The 21,921-nt window shown below is 51.2% G+C and overlaps 1 protein-coding gene across 1 annotated transcript in view; it reads right to left on the reverse strand.

Moving 5' to 3' along the window:
- Window positions 1-2,379: 2,379 nt before the first annotated feature.
- TRAF2 (TNF receptor associated factor 2) overlaps window positions 2,380-21,921 on the reverse strand; it is a 21,337-nt gene continuing 1,795 nt past the window's right edge. Inside the window, exons 2-10 of the mRNA XM_005423781.3 lie at window positions 20,594-20,814; window positions 19,934-20,012; window positions 19,485-19,583; window positions 9,986-10,057; window positions 8,357-8,431; window positions 6,457-6,816; window positions 5,313-5,490; window positions 3,649-3,797; window positions 2,380-2,951 (exon numbers count right to left, since the gene is read on the reverse strand). Coding sequence (XP_005423838.2) covers window positions 2,733-2,951; window positions 3,649-3,797; window positions 5,313-5,490; window positions 6,457-6,816; window positions 8,357-8,431; window positions 9,986-10,057; window positions 19,485-19,583; window positions 19,934-20,012; window positions 20,594-20,814 — 1,452 coding nt within the window. The 3' untranslated portion in view covers window positions 2,380-2,732. The remainder of the gene's footprint in view (window positions 2,952-3,648; window positions 3,798-5,312; window positions 5,491-6,456; window positions 6,817-8,356; window positions 8,432-9,985; window positions 10,058-19,484; window positions 19,584-19,933; window positions 20,013-20,593; window positions 20,815-21,921) is intronic.

Below are 21,921 nucleotides of genomic sequence, written 5' to 3' on the forward strand. Positions count from 1 at the left end.
CCGGAGCTGCTGAGAGCCAAAAAAGGCCCGGCAGCATCAGCAGTACCAGAAGGGTGGGGAGGAAAGGGCTCCCAGCGGGAGGGGCTGACAGGCCATGCTTCCCCCCCAGCAGTAAGCCCGTGGCCTGAAGAGCTCAGCCTGAGCTTTGCTGCAGCACCGACCCTCCCACAGACCTTCCAAACACGTGCTGGGGCAGGAGCACCAGTTCCCACCCTGAAAGCAGCCCAGACCCCCCCCGCCCCCCTCCCCATCCCAACTGAGCCAGTGTCTCCACAGTCCCTCCTGGCACTACCTGGCCAGAGCCCCCAGCCCCGCTGCAGGCAGCACCCCACGAGCAGACATTCTGATCAACATAGAACAAGCTCCACCCTCATAAAATTAAACTTCCAGCAATTCTATGAGCAGAGCTGATCCTCCTGTCCCTTCCCAGGCTTTTCCAAGCATCCCTGGGGAGCTGCTGTAGATAGGAGCAGGGCTCTGCTAGCCTGGATTTTCCTCATAAGGCACAGGGTGAGAGCAGCAACACAGGGCTTGATCTGTCCCTTGGGACAGGCTGGAGGGGACTTGCACAAAGGGAGGGGTCCTGTGACCCCTCTCCCACCTCAGGCTGTGCTGTCACCAGCTTCTGTCCCCCTCCCCCAACAGCAGGGGCTGGCTCTGTCCCCAGACCCTGCACACACACATGTGAGAAGTTCCATGCACCGATTCCAAAGGGGGCTCACAGGTCACCCCAGCACCTGTCTGGAGAGCCCCTGGCCAGCACAGCAGCCGTGGGCGCAAGAGGTTCAGCTTGGGCCAAGGTGCAGCTCAGCCGGCAGGGCACTGGGCACCCCTGAGTTCCTGGTTCCATGCTCACTGCTGCAAGGTCAGGAAGGTTAGAGGCCCCTGAGTTCCTGGGCAGCAGCAGGGACATTCCAAACAGCCCCAGGGGTAGGTCAGGGCTGTGCCAGCACATGGTGGGATAGCCAGACCTTGCAGGGCTCCCTGCCAGGGCCGAGCCTGATGGTGTTCTGGACCCCTCAGGGTGGCTGTGCCAGAGCCAAGGTGTGAGCAGACCACAACCCTGGCAGGCTCTGCAGCCATCAGACCCAGGCTGGGCACCTGGCAGGAGCTGCTGGCAGTGGAGGGCCAATCCCTGGCAGCCTCTGAGGAGGGTGACCATGTTCCAGCCTCACTGCCTGAGGAGCAGCACAAGAGCCAGCCAGGGCCCCTGATCAATGCAGGGTGTTCAGACCTGGTTCCTGTCACCAACACATCTCCTGGGGCACATTCAGCTACTGACAGGGGTGTGAGAAGCCCAGGCAAAGGAAGCAACAAAGCTTCGAGTTCACCCTGGATCAGGGCCCATCCAGAGCTACTCATGGCCACAAAGCTGTAAAGGGCACTATGCAGGGATGTGGCAGCCAGTTCTTCCCCACTAACACTGAGACCTTCTCATGGTTGCTGAACCTGTGCTGTCCACAGGGAAGGAACCCAGGGACAGAAAGGGGACAGCATACTTCACTTCTCCAGCCCCCAGATGCTACCCAGGTGGCTGCAGGTTCAACATCTGGCCAAGTGGAGGAAGAGCTCCCAGGTGCTGCCACCTGGAACCAGGTGCCCCATGACTCCTGAGCTCAGGGATGGGGAGGAACAGCGAGGGAGACCTGCTGCTGGTGACTGCAGGCGCTGTGAGAGTGCAGGGGCTGGCCAGCAGTGCCCACTGCATGGGCAGACAGTACACATCCCACAGCCCAAGGTTGCAGTGCCCAGACAGACACAGCAGTGCAGCCGCAGATGGACGTGGAGCTCAACAGCAGCAGGAGCCCTAGGAAGGCTGGTGGAGCTGTCCCACCCTGGAAACGAAGCCAGTTCTCTTTGTCTTTGCCTATGAGCAAAGACAGCTCCCAGCACAGCACCCATCCCACCCAGTGCTGCTCGGCACACAGGGCAGAGAGGGGCAGGGCTTGGAGCTCTCAGGGTGCACACCGAGCTCTGTGTCATCCTCCTCTCCTGGCACAGGAGGGACAATCTCCACAGCAGATTCACTTCTTCCCCACAGGCATCCCTGGTGCTGCCCCATGGTCCCTCCTGGGCAGCAGCACCTCCTGCGCCATTCCACACTCCAGCACACACCACCCATCACACACCCAGCAAGGGCTGGACTCAGGGCTCCCCTGCCCTGCAGCTGGGCTCAGCACCCTCCTAACACACCAACGGCATCAAACCAGTCTGTGTCTCTCTTGCCCAGCTGGCACTGAAGCTGTCACACACCCTCCTTGTCTCCTGGGGTGTGGAGCAACCAGCAGTGCAGAGCCATGGCACCCCACAACTTCAGGAACATGGACATCTCAGAGGGAAATCCTAGACAGCTGAGCCAAAATCCACAGGAGGTGGAGCTCAGGCAGGGCAAACCGCTGTTTTACTAGACAGCTGTGGATGTCGGCTAAACTGGTAGAGCAAGAGCTGCACTGGTTTCCACTGGAGTCCAGACAGCAGCAGTTCAGACATCCAAGTCCCTGCAGGGAATCTTCCATATTCCACAACCTGCCAGTGTCCACCCAACCCTCTCCTCAGGAAAAAGAGCTCCCATCAGACACCTCATTTCCACTCAGAGCAAAGGTCCCTTTTCAGGAAGGGCTTTTCCCCTCTCTGTGCCCCCTCTTGCTCTCAGACCCGCCTGAAGTGCAGCACAAGCGGGAGATGCCCTGGGCAGTGCTGGCTCCATGCTCACTGCTCCAAGGTCAGGAGGGTTAGAGGCCCGTGAGATCAACGATGGCTTTAATAAAGATGGCATCATCACGCACGTAGGAGTTCTTGGCTTCCATGACGGACACGGGGCAGAAGAGGGGGCAGCCACTGGCGATGTTCATCTCTGTGACAGGGCGCTGGAAGGATGAGGACGTCACGTCAGGGCGGAAGGCATCAATGATGTGCTCCCGGTTATTCTGGTCCAGAAGCATCAGGGTGACCTGTGGGGAAAGGTGAAAGCATAGGGGAGCGGCTGAATAAAAGCCCAGCCCATGGAAGCCCAGCCCAGTGACCTGCTGTGACGCATGCAGGTACCAGCAGCCACAGCCACCCTGTGCACCTGCAAATCAGAGAAATGCCTCTGAGTGGGACCAGCAGAGAACATCACCTCAGGAATGTCCTGTAGAAACCCTCCCCATACCCACATCCTGCCTGTCTCTGGAAACTTCCCTGTGGCAGCACAAGTCTGTCAGACTGACTGAAAACCTACACTCTGCTCTCAGAACTGACACTGCACTCAGGTATTTCCCTGAGCCAGGGCTGTTGTCCTCTCTGCATCTGCTTGTGCCCGCTCACTCCACCGCCATGTGTTCTACAAACCTGCAGTGCCCAAGAGCTGGGATCTGAGCTCCTGACAGGGAATGAGCATCCACTGTCCCCAAGCTCTGAGGCCACCACAACTTTCCCTTGCCCTCAACCCCTGCAGAGGCTCTGTGCGATTCCCAACAGCCCATGTCACCCCCTTGCCCCACAGCACAGCCAGTGCTCTCAGCACACCTGGGGAACCCCCAGGGCAGCCAATACAGAGCCCTTCCTCTGCCTTGCCAAGCGGCCCAGAGTGACAGTGCTGAGAAATTCGAGTGGGTGCTAAACCAGAGAGGCCATGGATGGGCACAGTGGGCTCTGCTCCAGACCCACCTTCTGGTTAAAGGGCCACCGCAGCAGCGCATCGTTAGGTCCCTTCATCACCACAAAAAACAAGGACAGGTGGGTCCCACGGCCGGTGCCGTCCCCATTCAGGTACACGCGCAGACACATCTTGTAGCCGTACTTGCTGGTGTAGAAAGCTGTTAGAGAAGTGTGGAACAGGCACAGTGAGGGTCCAATGCAGCACAGCCTAGCAACAGCAGATCTCTCTGAAATCTGAGGGCTCTGAAGTTTGGAATCTGGGAGAAGCCAGGTCTGGGCTGCACCAGAGGTGGTCTGGAAAGCCCAAGGCCAGGCAGTGCAGCCCCTGGTCTGAGCAGATGCTGTGCACAGAGCAGTTACCAGTCCCCTGGCTATTCCCTCACTGCCAGGGGAGATCTGCCCCAGAGCTGGGCCAATCCTCCTGCACCTCAGGGCTGAAGGAGCTGTGGTTCATGGCAGTAACACTGATGAGCAGGAACAAACCCCCCCATAAAGCACCTGACTGGCGGCAGAGCACTCTCAGCACCCCCACTGTGAGCTGATGCCTCTGATCCAGGCAGGGGCTCAAGCAAGTGAACTTTAATTCTCATTTGGATTCCCACAGCATGGCTTGGGCATGGCCAGGATGGGATTTCAGGCACTTTCCTTCTCCAGCAGTCTTGGGAATGCTGTGGCACTAGACTTGTGTGGGGTCACAGCTTGGAAAGGGACCTGCCACAAGTCACCCTCCCACAGCTGCACAGAGCAGTACATCTGGGACTGGCTGGGCGAGGCTCAGTGGGCACAGGCAGAGATCAGGGGTCACAGCCAATATTTTACTGCAGGACTTGGTGCTTTTCTCAACAGGCAGACTATGAATAGCAGAGACACTGTGCTCTCCCACAAGGTGAATAGCAAGAGATCAGATCTTTGTCACTGCATCCCTCTTGGAAATGCCCAGATCATTTCTCTGCTCCTTCCTCCCCACCTGCTTTACCCAAAGGTTCTCAGGACAGATGACCCCTTTGCTAGTCCAAGGAGAATATCCCCACTGGCCCCTCTGGGCCTTCTCAGCACTCTCATCACCCTTTGAATGTAAAACTCATCGAGGAACAGAAGGAAAGATGGCTCCAGAATGGTGGGAGTAGCCAGGGAGAGGGACCATGCAGCTGGGCATCCTGCTCTCTCTGGCCCAGGCGAGGAGCAGAGCAAGAAGCCAGTAAGGCCCTCCCCATTCCCCCCCCCCAGACTGATGGCCTTCACTCTGGCTTGTCCTGGGTCAGGCCTTGAATGAACCTTCCTTGTACAACTTGCTGTTTTTAGCTCAAGATTTTGCCCTTTGCCAAACCCTGTGGCACTCTGTCCTCACAACTCTGCAAGCAGTATCTCCACTTCCTTTTCTTTAATATAGATTTCAGCTGGTATTTCCTTGCCTTTACATTTAATGCAAACCAAACAATTACAGCTAATTCCCTTTCTCATCCCATCCACAGCTTGCACCTCTCTCCTCTCAGCCCTCTCTTCCCTCTTGGAACAGCACTGCTCTGCATGCTTCACTCTCAAAGACAAAACACTCCTTTCCACATGGAATATTTCTTTTCTCAGCCTGGCCTTGGCAGCATTTCCCAAGCAAAGGTCCTGCCATGTGACCCACATGCAGCTGAGATGCAAAAGATTTTAGGGACTTTGCACACCTGGAGAGAAGATGGCAGGAGAGCGGCCTGTTATCGCCTCCTGACGCTTCCGGGCAAACTCCGTTATCTTCCAGATGAAAACTCCATCATAGGTGGAAGCCTCCATGTTGCGGATCTTCTCCTCCATCTCAGCCATGGCCAGGTCTTTAAGCCCAATGCTCCTCTCCAGCTGCCGGACCTGCTCAGTGGGACACGTGGTGCAGGTTAGGAACGCAGGCCCTGGGGCCTGGGAGAGCTGGCAAACCCTGAGAGATCCCGGCATCCCCTGGGGACGGCTCCTTAGTGAGAGACCTCCAAAATGGACAGGGAGCAGGGAGGGAGAAACCGAGCAACATAAGCCAATTCACTGAAGCTTCCTTCTGCACCCTGTCACTCTGGAGAAGATCCATCAAAACAGCTTAGTGCTTGAGCTGGGAACTTTCCTGTAGCCAATGTAAAACTCCTTCCAAGGAGCTGCTCCACTGGCTGAGCAGCATAAGAAGCGAGGATGGGGAAAAAAATCCCCAATAACTCAGCATTGTGACAAAACTAAACTGAGAAAGAAAAGAACCTACACCCTCTGGAGGGTTCGTCCCTGCCAGCTCACACAGGGTCATGCCAGATCAGTTGCCCAGAGAGCACAGGTATGCTGCAAACTGCACAGCTCCAGGTGCCAGGAACACTAGGAGCCCTCCACAAGGGACTGTGCTGGAGCAGACTGGTGGAGGCAGCTCCTTCACCCCTCCAGCGTGTCGCTGCAGGCAGCAGCACTGATGGCACTCCTTTGGCAAAGGCAGCACTCATTTGGAAAATTCTGGAGGGTGAGCAGCCCCACAGATTTGGTGAGATGCAGCACAAGGAGATACAGTGAAATTCTGGGTGCTCTGGCTCTTGTCAGAAAACTGTGCTGAGGAAGAACCCCTCAGTATCTCACCCAGTTTGATAATTAACAGAGGTCTGATGCTTTAGACAGGTCAGTTAAATTCCCAGCTTTTCCAGGGAGTTGCTGAGGGCTGGGCACAGGCACACAGGGTATTTTAGTTCTGCCTTCAGATTTGTGGAGTTTCAGGACCACGTGGTGAAGCTTTGCTAGCTCATGACACAGAAAGGAAACAGGAAACAGCCTCTGCTGGGAGTGTGGGAAGCCAGGTGAGCAGTTACACACCTTGTTGCTCAGTGTTTCGATTTTCTCCTGGTCCAGCCGGTGCTGGCGACTGTAGGCCTCAGCTGTCAGGGACACTCTCTCCACCTCCCGGTTAAGCACACAGACAATGTTCTCAAAGGTAACTGTTTTCCTCTCAAGGGCCTCACACCTTCCCAAGAGCTCTAGGGATCGGGAGAGCTCCGACTCCGAGCACAGTGAGTTTGCTGCCAGAAGTGGGGAACTGTTTTGTGATGAGGAAAGGACAGGAAGGGGCTTCAGGTCCCCAGCACCAGTCTTGAGGCTGAGCACAGAGCTCAGAAGCATGTAGAGATGTTCTGCCAAACACTTCCTTTCATGTTCTGGGAGCTTTTCATTTTCCACCTACATGAAGAGAAATACATCCCCCTTTCAGCATGTGCAATCTACACTGTCACCATCCACAGAACAAATTCCTCCTATCCAGGTTGTCTCTGTCCCTCTGGGGAGCCTCTCAGGAACCCTCGGCCAGTCCCGAGTCAGCAGACACCGGAGGGGCAGCCCCAACCCGGCCGACAGCGGGGAGACACTCTCCCGTGCCCCGAGGGTGCTGAGGGCAGCTGGGCTGGTCGCCTTTGCAGCAGAAGAGACACCAGAGACGGTGGTAGATGATAAAGGGCCGACTCTTAGCAGGGGTTAATCCAAGGTTTTATTCAGGAGCTCTGGGGAGCTCCTGCACCTCAGGGGGCTCCTGCTGAGAGCCCCGGGAGATGTGCCAAGGTTACATTTAAAGGGAGGGAAATCCGAAAGTAGATAACATTTTACTGACCAATAAGTGACCCTGAGGGATGGGTACTGGGGGACAGACATTTAGGACAATGTATGGGGCAAGGCTTGGGGGGCTGACCCCTGGCCTCTGGCTAATCACTCGAGGACCTGGACCGAAGCTTCTAGATGGAGGGGATGGGATGCTGAGTGATTGACAGAGAGCCAGGGTGGGGGTTTGGGGATGATCTCATCCAGGGAGAGGGATTGCACAGGTAAAGGGAGGGGGGTACAGTCTGGGATAAACCATTTGGGAAAAATACGAGGATACAAAAACAAAACTACTTCAAAGTATTGCAAAGTATAAAAACACACTACAACACAGGTCACAACATCGGCTTTAAATTTATAATTTATAGGGGGGAAAAACCAAAGAAATAATTTAAAAATGTGTTTTGGTGGGGGTGGTTTGGGTTTTTGTTTAGTTTTAGAAATGTTTCAAATCACATACAATGAGGGTTGCTAAATGCTTCCCCCAGCTGTACTAGTCTGCTCTGCCTTCCTCCAACCCCTCCCAGAAAAGCTCTGTCAGATGTATCTAACAGCAACAAAGGACAAACCCTCACATAACCTCCTGGAGGAGGGATTTATTTGAACCAGCAGGACCTGCAAAAACTAAGCGACATAGAGAAATGGCCTGGCCCCAGTACTTTGCTTACAGAATCACTGTAATCACAAGTCATTACTCACTTGCTTGGATGTGAAGAGACCTTAAAGCTCATCCTGTCCAAGGGATCCAAGGACAGCCACAGCTCCTTTGGGCACCCTGTGCCAGGGCCTTCCCACCCTCACAAGGAACAATTTCTTTCTAAAAATCTCATCTAAACCTGACCTCTGGCAGTGTGAAGCCATTCCCCCTGAAAGAAGCATAACCACCACAGTCCCAAAGCACTTAGGGTGCTCTAAAAGTAGAAGGAGATTTCATCCCACAGGAATTTAATTCCTGGGATGCTTAGACTCTGCACAGCAGATGATGTGAAGTTCCACGTGCAAGGGGTCTAATCAAATACCTGAAGGAAAACAGATGTGACACATGTGACAGTTTGGGCAACAGCAGTTTGCAGGAACTCTAATGCTGGGACTGAAAAGCCCCAGGGAAACCCAAGAGAGGAGCCCTTACCACCTCAGCACAGCCCACAGCCTCGAACCGGCACGGTACTTTGGATCTGCCACACGTCTTCACATGGTCCCGAAACTAGAAAGGGAGGAAGGAGAGCAGTGTCAGATCTTATGTGTCCCTAGTGCTCCCTTTCCACCCCACTGACATTTGGGAAACTACAGCCAAGCTGAAGAATGCCCCAGCTATGGCTAATCACTAACTGTCACAGTGCCCACTAAACCTGGGCTCTGCCTGCCATCAGGTGTGACTTTCACCGGAATACAAATACAGCCCTGACACCTGAAGAAAGTCTGATTTCTCCTTCTCTCGATGGCTGGGAGGTCTCACTGCTCATCTGCACATGCAAGAGTGAAAAAGCAATGGGTACAGGATCAAGCTGTGGATGCAGAATAACGAGCTTCCCTGAGGGTTGAGGAATGCGAGGCACAGGCAACAACCCCATGAAACACATTCTTTTTGGGGCACATTCTTTTTGGGCACTTCACGCAACTCTGGTAAGGACGTGCTACAGGTTGGTATTTTTACCTCCATCCCAGCATTACACTTCTGCTGAGAGGTGCTACTAACCCCTCAGCACTGAGATTACTCGTTCAGGTTCCCACACAGCACATGATTAATCCAACGAGCACTGTCACAGCTTCAGCTTGGGTTTAGTGCACCCCTCACCATCAGATACCAGAGCTCTGTTCTGAACACCACCATATTCCCTCCCCACTTAACTCCTACATCTGCTACAACAGATGTCAATTAAAACTGATTTTAAACCACTTTTTTAAAGACTTCTAGATCCACGTGGCCTGTGTAATGAGTCAGGTTACTCAGAGTTAACATGGTAGCAAATAATCAACAAGAGTTTGGAGAAATAAACACGGGAGTTAATATTTAAACACAGAGTAGATCACCCATGGGGACCCCACGAGCTGGCTTCCTGCAGGGCTTCAGCTCCCACCTGCAGAGAAGCTGGGCTGTACCCCAAACCCCAGCCTCCAGATAAGGTGGGCTGTACCCCCACCCCTAGCCCCTCCTTATGCTGCCCATTTGGAAGAACTCTTTGGCTCCTTTTTGCTGCCTCTGTTCCCCTGCCCTGCTAAAGGGCTTTTTCCAACACTGCTACTAAAAATAGTTGCCTGTAGAAGGCAAGATGGTTTCAGATGAATGTGCTTTTTGAAAATGTTTCCCAAAACTTGAATTTTTCAGACTCTTGAGCTTTGTCCCAGGAGCCAGCAGCTCCTGGGAAATGCTATAGCATGGATTCCATTAGATTATTACTTAGATGTCAATTAATATAGCTGGACATGGGCTCTCTTTCCAAAATTGCAGCAGTAGTCGATGCAGTTGCTCTACACAGAACATAAACCCATAAGTGTGTTTTTCCCACAGAGGCTCTGTCCCCATACATGGTCCCAAGGGAGATGGCAGTGGCAGCACCAACACTGACCTGCGAGTGCCCCTGAGCCACATTACCTCACACCTATCCTTATGGAAAACTCACATCCACATTAACAGCTGCCACTCAGTTGTTTTACCCACTTCATTTCCTAATGGACTCTGTTCCTCCCTGCTGCCAGAATGCCAAACTCAGCCCATCAGGACACCAAATACCCCCATGGCACAGAGTCAGATGGATACCTTCTCCCTGGGAATCTTCTTCCCACAGCCTTCACAAGTCAGCGGGAATTCAGGGCAGACTTCATCATGAGCCTGTGAAGGAACATACAGGAGATATTTGTCCTCAAATAAAAGGCTCATGGAGGTTCTGTGATGGGCACAATCCCAAGGGGCTGGGTTTATACCTTATTACAGGTGAACACTGGATTTACCAACCTACACTCAAACCTTAGTCACGCTGATCCCCTCTGAGCTGCTGACTCATTGTGTGACCTCCAGGCTACCCCGACTTTGGGTGTCTATGTAGCACCCAACCTCTGTTTAAAAGATGCTACAATGATTTTTTAAAATTCAAATTATTGCTTTGATGGCTAAGATAATCAATGGGAAACTCCATTTATGGCTCTTCCAGGAGAAGACACGTTGATGCAGGTTGAGTGGAGTGAGCCACTACCTCAGCAGGCTAATTTGGGTCATTTTTCCACTGTAATGGTTATCAGTCAGCTGAGGCCCCGTGACAGCTCATCACATGCCGGGCTGAGCTGTCTGATTGTATCTTCACTTTTGAACTAGAATACCATTTTTCAAGCAGAAAGAAAACTGTTTTTAAACTGTTTCATTTACCAGTCCCTGCACACAAGCAGCCAGACTCAGGGTTGGATGATGGCCAGAGAGGTTGAACAAACGACCAGCGAAACGTGATCCTCTGTCCTCAGTAGACTCTTTGGCAACAGTGCTGGCTAAATGGAATGCTGGAACATGCCACTGCTTCTGTGCCATTTCCACACTGCTTAAACCTTCTTGTTCTACACCCACCAGTTGAAACAAGGCATTGGAAACACCATGAATATGCAGATCAAAACTCAAATTAAAATATAAGAGCACTGAAGTCTACTGCTGTGGTAGGGACAGAAAAAAAATCCAACCAGGAGCATTTCTAATGCAGCCATCTGAACGCAGATGTTGGAAAATTTGGTCAAAATGAATCTGTTACCTTCTAGGGGAACACGTACAAACCTCACCGTGTCACACATCAGGAAGTGGAAAGTGAAACCAGCAGTAACTCCACCCCAGCTTCTTGGTCACTCTCTCCTTTTTATGCTTGAAGTGAGTAACTTAACCTGAGAGTTTCACTGTGTGTCCCTGGAGAGACTGGAGAGATGACTGGCCAGCCAGCGGGGTTTGGAGGGCACTGCTGCCTGCAGAGGAGGAGGAGGTCAAGTGCCTGCCTTTATCCCACTCACTCAGAGGGAGTGAGCCCTTTTTTCTACCCACCTACTGCTCTCACGTTCTAGAAACGCCCAATAACATCTACCCCATGAACCACAAAGCACTGGCAGAACAGATGGTCTGGCTGAAAGAAGGAAATTTCACTGCAGAGGCAACTATTTTAAAAGGGAGTATTTTAAACTTATGGTCTCCCATGCCAACATGTGGGTGTGAAATTACCGCCCTCTCCACACTCCCCACCTCCCAGCATTTATCCTCCATCCTGATTCCCTGCTGCACCATGATGTAATGGCCAAGAATGGGCAGCCCTGCCTGCAGCATGGGAAGGAGCTCAAAGAGCAACTGTTCTGTATGTAAATAGTTAAAGACACCCAGAGGCTTCAGCCAGCGCAGATCCAAACATTTCTGTATAAACAGTTTCAGGCTCTTCTGGAAACCCCTGTTCCTCCTGCCCCACGTGGGTGTCAGAACAGAGATAGATGGTATCACTCCTGGAAGAAATCCAACCCACCCTGGAGCCAAAAGAGGGGCTGGCACTTGAGCCTGATCTGCCACACTCCACTCCTCCTGCAATGGGGCAATCTTCCTGTTTATATCTTTCCCAAACCCACAGCTGTAGCTTCTGCTACAGGGATAAGCACCACTCACACTCACATCCAGGCACTTGCTTGGAAAGTTTTTGGGAGCTCTAGAAAGCCATCCACGGCTGTGCATGGGACTAGGCAAGAGCAGGCACTCTCCCAGAGGGAAACCAGAATGGAAATCAAGCTGGACAGGCATCAGAGAGAGGGGACAGCCATGGAAGAATTAAAGTGGAGCTGGAAGACAATGGCTCACCCAGCAAGGCACATACCAGCCTGCAGCATCCAACAGAAGAAGCAAGAAAATCAAATGGGGCAGTTAACAGCCTTCAGCAACACCTGGTTCTTCCCACAGAATTACAACCAAAGCCGCTGATTGATCAATTTCCTTCCCTAATAATAAACAGTGATACAACCCTACAGCAACCCGCCCATCACCCACCACCATCAGACATGTCATTCTCTGGGAGGTCACCAGAAAGGTTAGAAAATCGGACACCATTGCCCATGGGAGGACCAGGGCAACCAAGAGGATCAGGGTCAGGGACTGTGTGTGAGGGAAATCCGAATCACGGAATAATTGAATGGTTTGGGTTGGAATGGACCTTAAAGCCCATTTCATTCCACCCCACTACTGTGGGCAGGGACACCTTCCACTATCCCAGGTCATTCCAAGTCCCATCCAACCTGGACACTTCCAAGGGATGGGGCAGCCACAGCTGCTCTGGGCAACCTGTGCCAGGGCCTCACCACCCTCACAGGGGAGAATTTCCTCTTACCATCTAATATAAATCTCTCCTCTTTTAGTTTAAAACTGCTCTCCCTTTTCCTGTCACTATCTGTCCGTGCAAAAAGTCTCTCTACATATTTTCCAAGCTCCCTTTAAGCACTTACACGCTGCAGGGAGGTTTCCCCAGAGCCTTCTCTTCTCCAGGCTGCTCAAAAGTGCTGAGCTCTCCTCTCTGCCTGCAGGCCTACTAGCAAATGGAGCTGTCTGTGGGTACTGGGACTCTCCCACCTCAGTATTAGGAAAGCAGAAAAGTTGTATATGATTTAAATTTGCAGTATTTGCAGACTAAGTTTCTCTCTGGACACTCTGGCAGCAGGATGAGGCTGTTTCATCCTGGCCAGCAAGGGCAGCACTCTTGCATTGCAGCTGTGCAGGGGAGTGAAGGCAAACAGAGGGAAAAGTGGGTTTTGGTAAGGGCAGCTGATCACTGGAGCACACAGTGATCATTCCTAAAGAGGCTGAGAGCAGATCTCACTGTGCTCTGAAGCTTCCTCATGAGGGGCAGCTCTGATCTCTGCTCTGTGTGCCAGTGACAGGACTCAAGGGAATGGCTGGAGTTGTGTCAGGATGAGGTTAGAATGGATTATTAGGAAAAGGTTCTTCCCCCCGAGGGTGCTGGCACTGCCCAGGCTGCCCAGGGAATGGGCACGGCCCCGAGGCTGCCAGAGCTCCAGGAGCCTTTGGACAGCGCTGCCAGGGATGGACAGGGTGGGGTTGGTGGGGTGTCTGTGTTGGCGTCTTGTGCAGGGCCAGGAAATGGACTGCATGATCCTTGTTGATCACTTCCAGCTTGGGATATTCTCTGGTTCTATACAATGCCAGGATGAGTTGCTCCCCTACTTCTCCTTCAGCCAAGAGGGAAAACTGAAGTTTAATTTGATCACCATTTCACCTCAGGGCATCCCTAAATTCAATTTCAACTCTGGAAGAGGCTTCTGCTGGAAATCATTATCTCCATACTCTGGTGGACAGGACATGCCCCTGCTGCCTGGTTGCTCTGCTCATAACCTGCCACATCCATACAGGTCCCATTTTTTATTTGAGGTCTTGTAACCATGCTAGGAATCCATCGGCATGACACTGGGCTCCCCCTCCAGCAAAGGGACAAGGCAGGCAGCTGGGAAATGCCACTGTTGAAGCGGGTCCTGTGAGATACCTCTGCCAGAGCCCGTGGAAAGGTCACAGCAAAGGGCAGGGTTGGCAGAGGGACAAGGGACAGCAGGACAGGCTCAGAGTGAGCTGCACACTGCAGCTCTCCTGCAAAATCCCCTGGTCTTGGAAAGCCACTCCATCATCTCCTCTGAGCACAGCAACAGTACCCATAAGCAGACAGCTCAAGGGCTTGGCAGCTGGAAGGGAGCAACAAGAAGGAAACAGAACTACCAGGATGGCAGAGGAAAGCCAGCTGCCATGACACAGGGCACAGCAGTGGCTACGAGGGCTTGGGTGGTCTCCAGCCCCAGCATTGCCATGTGCAGCGCTTGGCTTCTTGGACACAGTAGCCTGGCTACAAGTAAAAGGGTGGGCCCATGAAACTGTAGAGAAAACACTGAAAATGAGTCTCCAGTATAAAAGAGAGAGTTTTGAGGGAACCTGAATCCTTTGTGCTAAGAAGCATCGGTTGCTTCGTGCACCTCTGTCAGTTTCCCAGGGGCTCCAGAGCCTGCAAGATGGAAATGTGCCACACGAGGCAGGTGCTTTGGGATGCCCTGCTCCTCTGAAGTCCCCATGCCCTTCTGTGCTGCAGCTCCTCCTGCCAGAGAAGTCCTAAGCTGGTTCTATGCCAGACTTGCTTGAACCTTTCCCCATACAGGTGAGTCAGGCTACCAGGTACAGGGTGACCACACACCCAGTCCTTGTGCTTCTGCATGGAGCCCAGCAACACAAGGCTGGATAGCAGGAACCCAGTCTATAATTCCCAGTGCCAAACGGGAATGGGAGCTTTCTGAGACCATCACACAGGCTGGTGCCAGACACAAACTCCTCCCTTGCTGGACATGCTGATGACAGATCAAGCAAGTTCACTTAGCATCATTTCAAAGAAACTGTCAAAACCAAAGATGAAGTTTGCATCACTAGGTACTGTTGGCTCCAGCTGGGCAGGTAGTGAGGGCTTGGGAACCCAGCACACCCTCACTGCTCTCAGTGCCCTGGTGCCCACCTGAGTGAGGACAAAAGGCAGAAGAAGCCTTGTGGGGTTTCCTATGGGCCTGGCTCAAGCCTCTGATCAGACCCAGGGCAGGAACTCTTGTTTTCAGTGTTGGAGTTTTGTTCATCAACTGTTAGGGCTGATCAGACAGAGGTTTGATTTGGGGACTGCTGGTAGAGGGACACCAAGGCAGTGTTTCAGGTACTGAAGACAAGTGTGAAGGCAAGAGTGATTTCTTAGGACAGAGGAAAGTACAAAATGCATTTGAAGCAGTAGCAGGTTTTCTGTAATTTTTAAAAATAGGTTCTGCCACTCCTGGTTGCTTTCAACTATGAACAAGCATGAAGTGGTGGTACACTCCAGGATACTTTTTCCAAATCCCTCCACAATTCCCCCACCTGCATTCATGGTGAGGGGTTTCCTCACAGCATAGAGCCATATGAACCACACTTAGCACTCCCCTCCACTTCAAACCTCGTGACTTATGGCTTTTCATTCTCCAAGGAGCAGATGTCAAAACCATTAATTTCTGGGCCACCACAAGAAGGCTGAGCTGGTTTCAGAAGAGAAGAGCAGACCCTCTGCAGCCGGGGCTTTCCAATTCCCTTCCACGCATGCTCTCTGGCACAAGCTGTGGCTCTACCTCCCACCACACGTTTGGACAGGAAATTGCCTCGTGTCTGGCCAGCCAGCTACACCAGCTACTGTGGGGACTGTGGCTGGGATGTGCTTGTGGGCCTCAGCTCTGGCTCTGGAAAGTATAGGTGTGTCTGATCCCTTTTCCAAAAGCAGAAGGTCCTTTTGGTCACATCCATGTGCAAGTCAGGGATTGTCTCACCAGAAAATTGTCTGGTCCTGCTGGAGCTAGCTGCAAACTGCACTTCACCATCAGCCCAGAATTTGGAGCCAAAACCTTCAAAAGAAGCCAATAAATGCTGCACTGGGTTTTAAAGAGAAGGTTGGTCACCCTGCAACAGCAGCACCAAGTGCTCCTGCCACAGCGCCTCAAGTGTTGTACCCAACACAGACAATAATGATACAACACTCAGAGGAACAACTTTGTGGAGCAGGAGACAGGTGACCAAGCTTCAAAGACCAACAGCTCTCCTCTAAGCAATATGCAAAACCCTGAAGATGAAGTTTCAGCCTCAGCTGAAAATCACCACCAAAACCTGTTGGGGCACTCCCGGGTTGCAGCTGGGAAGGAGGGGCACGACACGCTCAGGGCCCCCAGCAGCCCTTCTGAAGAGGGAGCTTTCCCTAGATAAGGCATGGCAGGGGCTCTACAGCATCTCCTAAGTATGAACAGCGGGCAGAAAGGAATCCCTGCTTATCCTGCTCTTCTGGAGCCAGGAAGCCACATAGCCCAGAAGGGGCTGTAGACATCCTTCCTGACACCACAGGCTTTTGAGTAACATCACTTGGGATCGGAGTTTTGCACCTTCTGCAGCCTTCCAGGTTCCACTTACAAAGAACTTCCTAAAACCAAAATGACGGCAACAAACTCAAGGATAGCATGCTCCCTCCAGCATGGATTAAGCCAGCTTGTTCCCACACTTGACTGTTGCTTGGCCTCAGGAGCTGAGCTGATCTGAGCCCCACAAAACTTAAACACTGATGTCATGTTTAAGCTTAAAACTTAGTTTTAAGTTTTAAAACTTAAAAACTTCCTAAACTTAGGCAATTTCATTTTCTTATGTCTCAGTTAATTCTGCTTCCAGCTGAAGAGGGCTGCATTAAATCCCCTGTCTGGGGTAACCAAGGGGAATGCCAAAGCTGACCCCATGTACCCCCCTCCTCCCATCCCAGTCCTGGGGGGAGGACACAGGAAGGGAACTGGTGGGATGAAAGGCATACATAAAAGGTGTATGAAAACTGACAACAGTATGTTGATAAACAGGAGAGGGACATGGACAGCTAGAGGTACTGTAGGGTGGGAGGAACACACCAGAGCTGAGGAACCACAAACTCCCTCTCCTGGATATCACTGGGACTGTTTTTGAGGTTTTTCCTTTTGCTTTAATGGGCTGAGTTTAGTTTCTGCAGCCCTTCTCAGACTTTGCTCTTGAATCTAAAGGCTCATGCCCACAGCCTGATTTTCGAAATGTACATGCAGACAGACTCATCAGGAAAAAAGGTCACTAATAAAAGGAAAAACCCTGCAGCCCCCGTGCCCCAAACTACTTTATCCAAATGCCACAAAATATTTACAGACTCTGAAAAATGCAGCCATAAATCCAGACTTAAATATTTCATATGGTCCACACAGCTTGAAGCAGAGTGCAAGTCATGTCCAAGCAAACAGTGCTCATTCAGTTTTGCGTTTCCCTTTGAGAGCCAAACTTTAGTCTGAACAGAAAGCAAAACTGAAATCCATTTTACTCCTTTTCTTGAGGTTTAAGCTTTCCAGCTGCAGAACATGTTTCCCCTGTGTGTGCCCTGGTAAGATTAGCAAATTAGAAGTTTGCAAGGGGAGAGCAGCCTCTCTCAGCACAACACAGGATTTTAAAATTAGCAAACAGTGAATTCACTCTGAGGGACTTTCCATGTCCTCTCAGAAATAGCTCTGAGGTACTTTCCAGAGTGGGAGTGCTGAGCTGCTGCAGGACGTTACCCACAGCACAGCTACGGATGCAGCTCCTCTGCACCAGGCAGCTCTGCACTGTGGCCCTGAAGGCTGGGTTTAACCTTAGCCCAAGGTATCACAAGGTTCTGGGCTAACACAGCCATTCAACGCCTCCTTTCCCAGCCCTCTTCAGCGACACACATGGCTTCGGCAGCATGGGGACAGCCAGTCCTGATTAAATGCCACAGCTCTTTGGCAGGCATATGAGAGGAGATAACACAAGCCAGACCTTGCCTCCTCCTACCAGTTCCTAGGAAAGAGCCAGCTTTTCCTGAGAGGGCACAAAATAACCTTCTTCCTTAGGCTGAATGCCACCAGGGCAGGCAGGAGAGGTGACTCAGCCCCTGAGAGGAAACAGCCAGCACTGCTCCAAACCCTCACACCCCTTCTACCACACAGTACTCTCCGAGACTCATAAAAACTCCTGGCAGGGAAGATATCACAGATGCCACAGACCCACAGCCCACACATGCCAGGGCCACACCTCTATCAATCATCCTTTGTCCCAGCAAACGCCAAACTGGGGTTTGGGAAGATCAAGTGGAGAGTGAAAACATGGCACAGGCTCATCCACATAGGAGTTTTTCATCAGCAGTGCGCAAGGTTCTGGGGCATCACATGCTTCTGCAGCCCTGATCCCAGGACAGCTTGCTGACCTTCTGAACTCCCAGTGGGAGCTCTGGCCAGACTCAAGCACTCTAACACTTGTCAGAATACATAGGGAGAACTTTTGGCAGCGGAAGATTTTTGCTGAGCTCTGCAAGAACACGTTAAGACTTTTTTTAAAACCAGAAGAAAAAGTTCAGCACAGCTCATCAGCCACAGCACAATCAGCACTGGAAGTTGCTGACAGATAATTTGGTTTAGTCTAATGAAGATGAGCTCACTGTAATCATTGCAGAAGATATGGGACTTCTGGGCACCGGCAGAAATTAAAGCATGAAGCAAACAATCTGCAGACACCACCAGCACAGCCTGAACCTGAAACCTCAGTACCAGGGTGTCCTGTTCCTGGACAGGCAATCCCCAAACTCTGTGCTGTGGTAGTGTTAAGCTTTTCACCTGACACTTCTTCAGTCCCACATCCACACCACGAGCCTCTCACAGATGTACAAATGGGGGTTCACAGCAGCAGAACCATTTAGCACTGACATCCTCATCTCTTGGACTAAACTTTGAGCACACAGCAGAAGGCTCAGACAGCAGGACAAGGAAGCAAAGCTGCAGAAGTATCTCCCTGCTAACAGGCAGAGGCACAGTCTGGGCAGAACGCTCAGATGCACAGCTGTTGCTTCTTCCTTCCACTTTGCAATGGCATCGTCAGGAGAATCCCAATGTTAGCCTGGACAGACCAAGGTTAAACCTGCTCCTGAAACACATCTCAGTCACTGTCAAAGCTCTGTGAACCACCAGGCTATGATCTTAATCTGGAGTGAGTGTTAGAGAGAAATAAAATGAATTCCTCTTATCTCAGGCCTCCCGCGTGGTGGTTCTGCCATTCCAAGAGGGATGACAAAACTGTCTTTCAGGAGCCAAAAGCTTCACATACAGTCACATGCTACAGACCAAGCACCCCCAGCCACAACTAAAATCTGGATTAAAAAGCTAGTGGACTCCTCGAGGTGAAATGAGGTGAAAAAACCGTCCTGTCCAGCAGCCTTCTGTCCCAGAACAGTTTGGGATGATGGGTGACCAGAGAGTACCCAACATCCAGTCCCACTGTCCTGGTAGCTTTGGAGAGAGCTGAAATGGGATCAGGTCATTTTCTGTGAGTTGATGGAGTCTGAAGAGTTTTAGGTTCACATAATGCAGAGAAATTCACAACCATTTAACAGCACAGCAATTTCTTGACAGCCTTGTACAGCAGAAAAGAGCTGCAAGGAGAGCAGGTGGTTCCCATCATGGAAGGAACATGCTCACAAGCAAATCCCTGTGATCACAAAACAAATCTGAACTGATCTCAGTCCAGCCTGTGCCCTCAGCAGGGCACACAAATCCTCACTCAGGGAACCTCTCCAGCTGACAGTAAAGTCCAGGGATTTGACAACTTTCCCCCACTGTCAGCAAGCACAAACACCCTGAGCCTTCCCCAAAAACAGAGGGAAGAAGGATGCAGATGTGCCAAGCCTTGCTTTGGCCTGTACCTCGTATTCTTTGATGGTTCCCTTCCAGGTGCAGCCGCTGTTGATGCAGACAGCAGGCAGACTCTCCACTTCCCGCCGCGCTGCATTGTCTGGGAAAGCCTGAAATGGAAAAAACAAGCAGACCACAAATATTACTGAGGGGCTGCAGTTTTGATCAGGACTTCGAATTCTTTCTGAAAACTCCTCCCAGACCAGTTGCCCCATCAACCCTCAGAGGTGTGTTAACAGCAACCAAATCTCTGTGACAGCTTTAAGTAGGGCACCACTACACACACGTGACCTGGATTTCAGCACCGAGGAGTCCAACACAGTAATCACCCTTCTCACAGCTGAAGAAAAGGGTTCCTAAGAATAAGAAGTTCTCAGAGCTCATGTTTTAAGCAAAAACTGTAACTGGTATTACTGACACCAGTGTTCTGTTAGGTTTCTTTCAATGTATTTTTCCTTACCGAGCTTGTTTCCAAAATAGAAATTCCTTCTTCATATATTCCTTCCTGGATACAGCTGGCACACTTTTGAGGTCCAGCACTATCAGACAGAAAAATAATAATCAAACACAACAACAACAAAAAAAATTTTAAAAAAAGATTTAACAATAAATTGACTTCTGGTAACTTGATGAAATGACAATGTTTTCTTATTTTTAAAGCAACACACTGAGTCTTTGCTTGTGTGTATTGCTGATGCCTATTTCTAATTTTTTTCTTCTGCCAATTAAACATTCTATTAGGCTTTCCTCACACAAAGGTAGGAGGAAGATAGAACACAAAGAGACTTCTCTGGAAGCCAACTTGTGCTTAAACCTCTCCCATTTTGACACAACAATGAAATGATGACTTTATGACTGATGAAGGAAATAGCTGATAGACCTGGACTGCCTCCTCAATGGCAAAACCAATGCAGGGGATTCTGGAAAAGAGAACTTTGAAGCATCAACAAAGGCAAGTCAGAGATTACATATTCCCTTAGAGAAGAGATGATGCTGAATCTCAATGACTGAACACAGCTCCCTCACTGAGAAGGTCCTGAAAATGACACCTCTCTCTGCTTTTGTTCTTGAAAATGCCTTTTTATATATTGTGCCTTCCCACTGGAGGCACAGCAGTTACCTGATGATTCTCTTCAGGCAGTAGGAGCAGTAGCGATGGCCGCACTGCGCCTGGAACGGCCGCCTGAGGATGTTCTTGCAATCGGAGCACAGGTATTTGACCTCCAGTTTAGTTCCCAGGATCTCCTTTGCAAACCCAGGCTGGTTTAGATCCAGAGAACCAGGTGGAGAAGAGTTTGCTGCTGCCATGTGAACGAAAAGTTCTGGCTGTATCTCCAGAGACTGAAAATAAAAGTATTTTCTCCAACTGATTATAATTGCATGGGGGTGATTTGTCATATAAACTGTGTTATCACAGATTATTAGACTGTCCCCCAACACAAGTAAACATACTGATGTAAACCACACTAAAACCCTACCTTCACCTCCCAAATATGGGAGGAAACTTGAATTTTAGAACTACATCCAGACCACAGAGACATGAAGGACAGACCTAATAAAACTCCCTGTCTGAGCTGACTGAAATGTAGCCTGTTTAGGGATATCAAGTCTTCTTGCTTTAAATAAGGTAAAAAACTGTCTTAAAGGTGATAAGAAATAAATAGAATAAACTCATTTCACCAAAAACCTGTTGGCCAGCACAGCCACAGCTTGTCAGCTGTCAGGAAGGACCAAAATTCTGCCCAGAGGCAGCTAAGCCAGCATGTTCCTGGGAGGAAGCTGGGCACACAGTGGAGCCCAGATTTAGTGGTGGCACCCAATCAGGCACAAAGGGTTCTCCAGAGGGATGGAAAATGAGGACATAAGAGGCACGAGCAAATTGGAAAGAAGCAAAGAATAAAATGCTTTTGTTTTAGCTGCTTATGCATCTCATACCTTCATTCCCTGTGACTACATGCTACAGGCACCTAAAACACCTAAGGAGAACACCCGTGGAGTCCCGTGGTTTGGATGGGAAGGGACTTTAAAGCTCATCTTATTCCACCCCCTGCCATGGCAGGGACACCTTCCACTGTCCCAGGCTGCTCCAAGCCCCATCCGACCTGGCCTTGGGCACTGCCAGGGATCCAGGGGCAGCCCCAGCTGCTCTGGGCACCCTGTGCCAGAGCCTGCCCACCCTGCCAGGGAACAATTCCCAATTCCCAATATCCCATCCAGTCCTGCCCTCTGGCAGTGGGAAGCTGCTCCCCCTTGTCCTGTCATTCCATGTCCTTGTCCCCAGTCCCTCTCCAGCTCTCCTGGAGCCCCTTCAGACACTGGAAAGGGTTCTGAAGTGAGGTCGCCCCGAAGCCTTCTCTTATCCAGGCTGAACGCCCCGAGCCCGTCTCCGGGAGGAGCCCCCACAAGCAGAGACACCGCGAAGCGGAGAAAAGGCCAGGGCTGCCCCCG

Source organism: Geospiza fortis, unplaced genomic scaffold (genome assembly GCF_000277835.1).
Source record: "Geospiza fortis unplaced genomic scaffold, GeoFor_1.0 scaffold85, whole genome shotgun sequence".
Classification (NCBI taxonomy): domain Eukaryota; kingdom Metazoa; phylum Chordata; class Aves; order Passeriformes; family Thraupidae; genus Geospiza; species Geospiza fortis.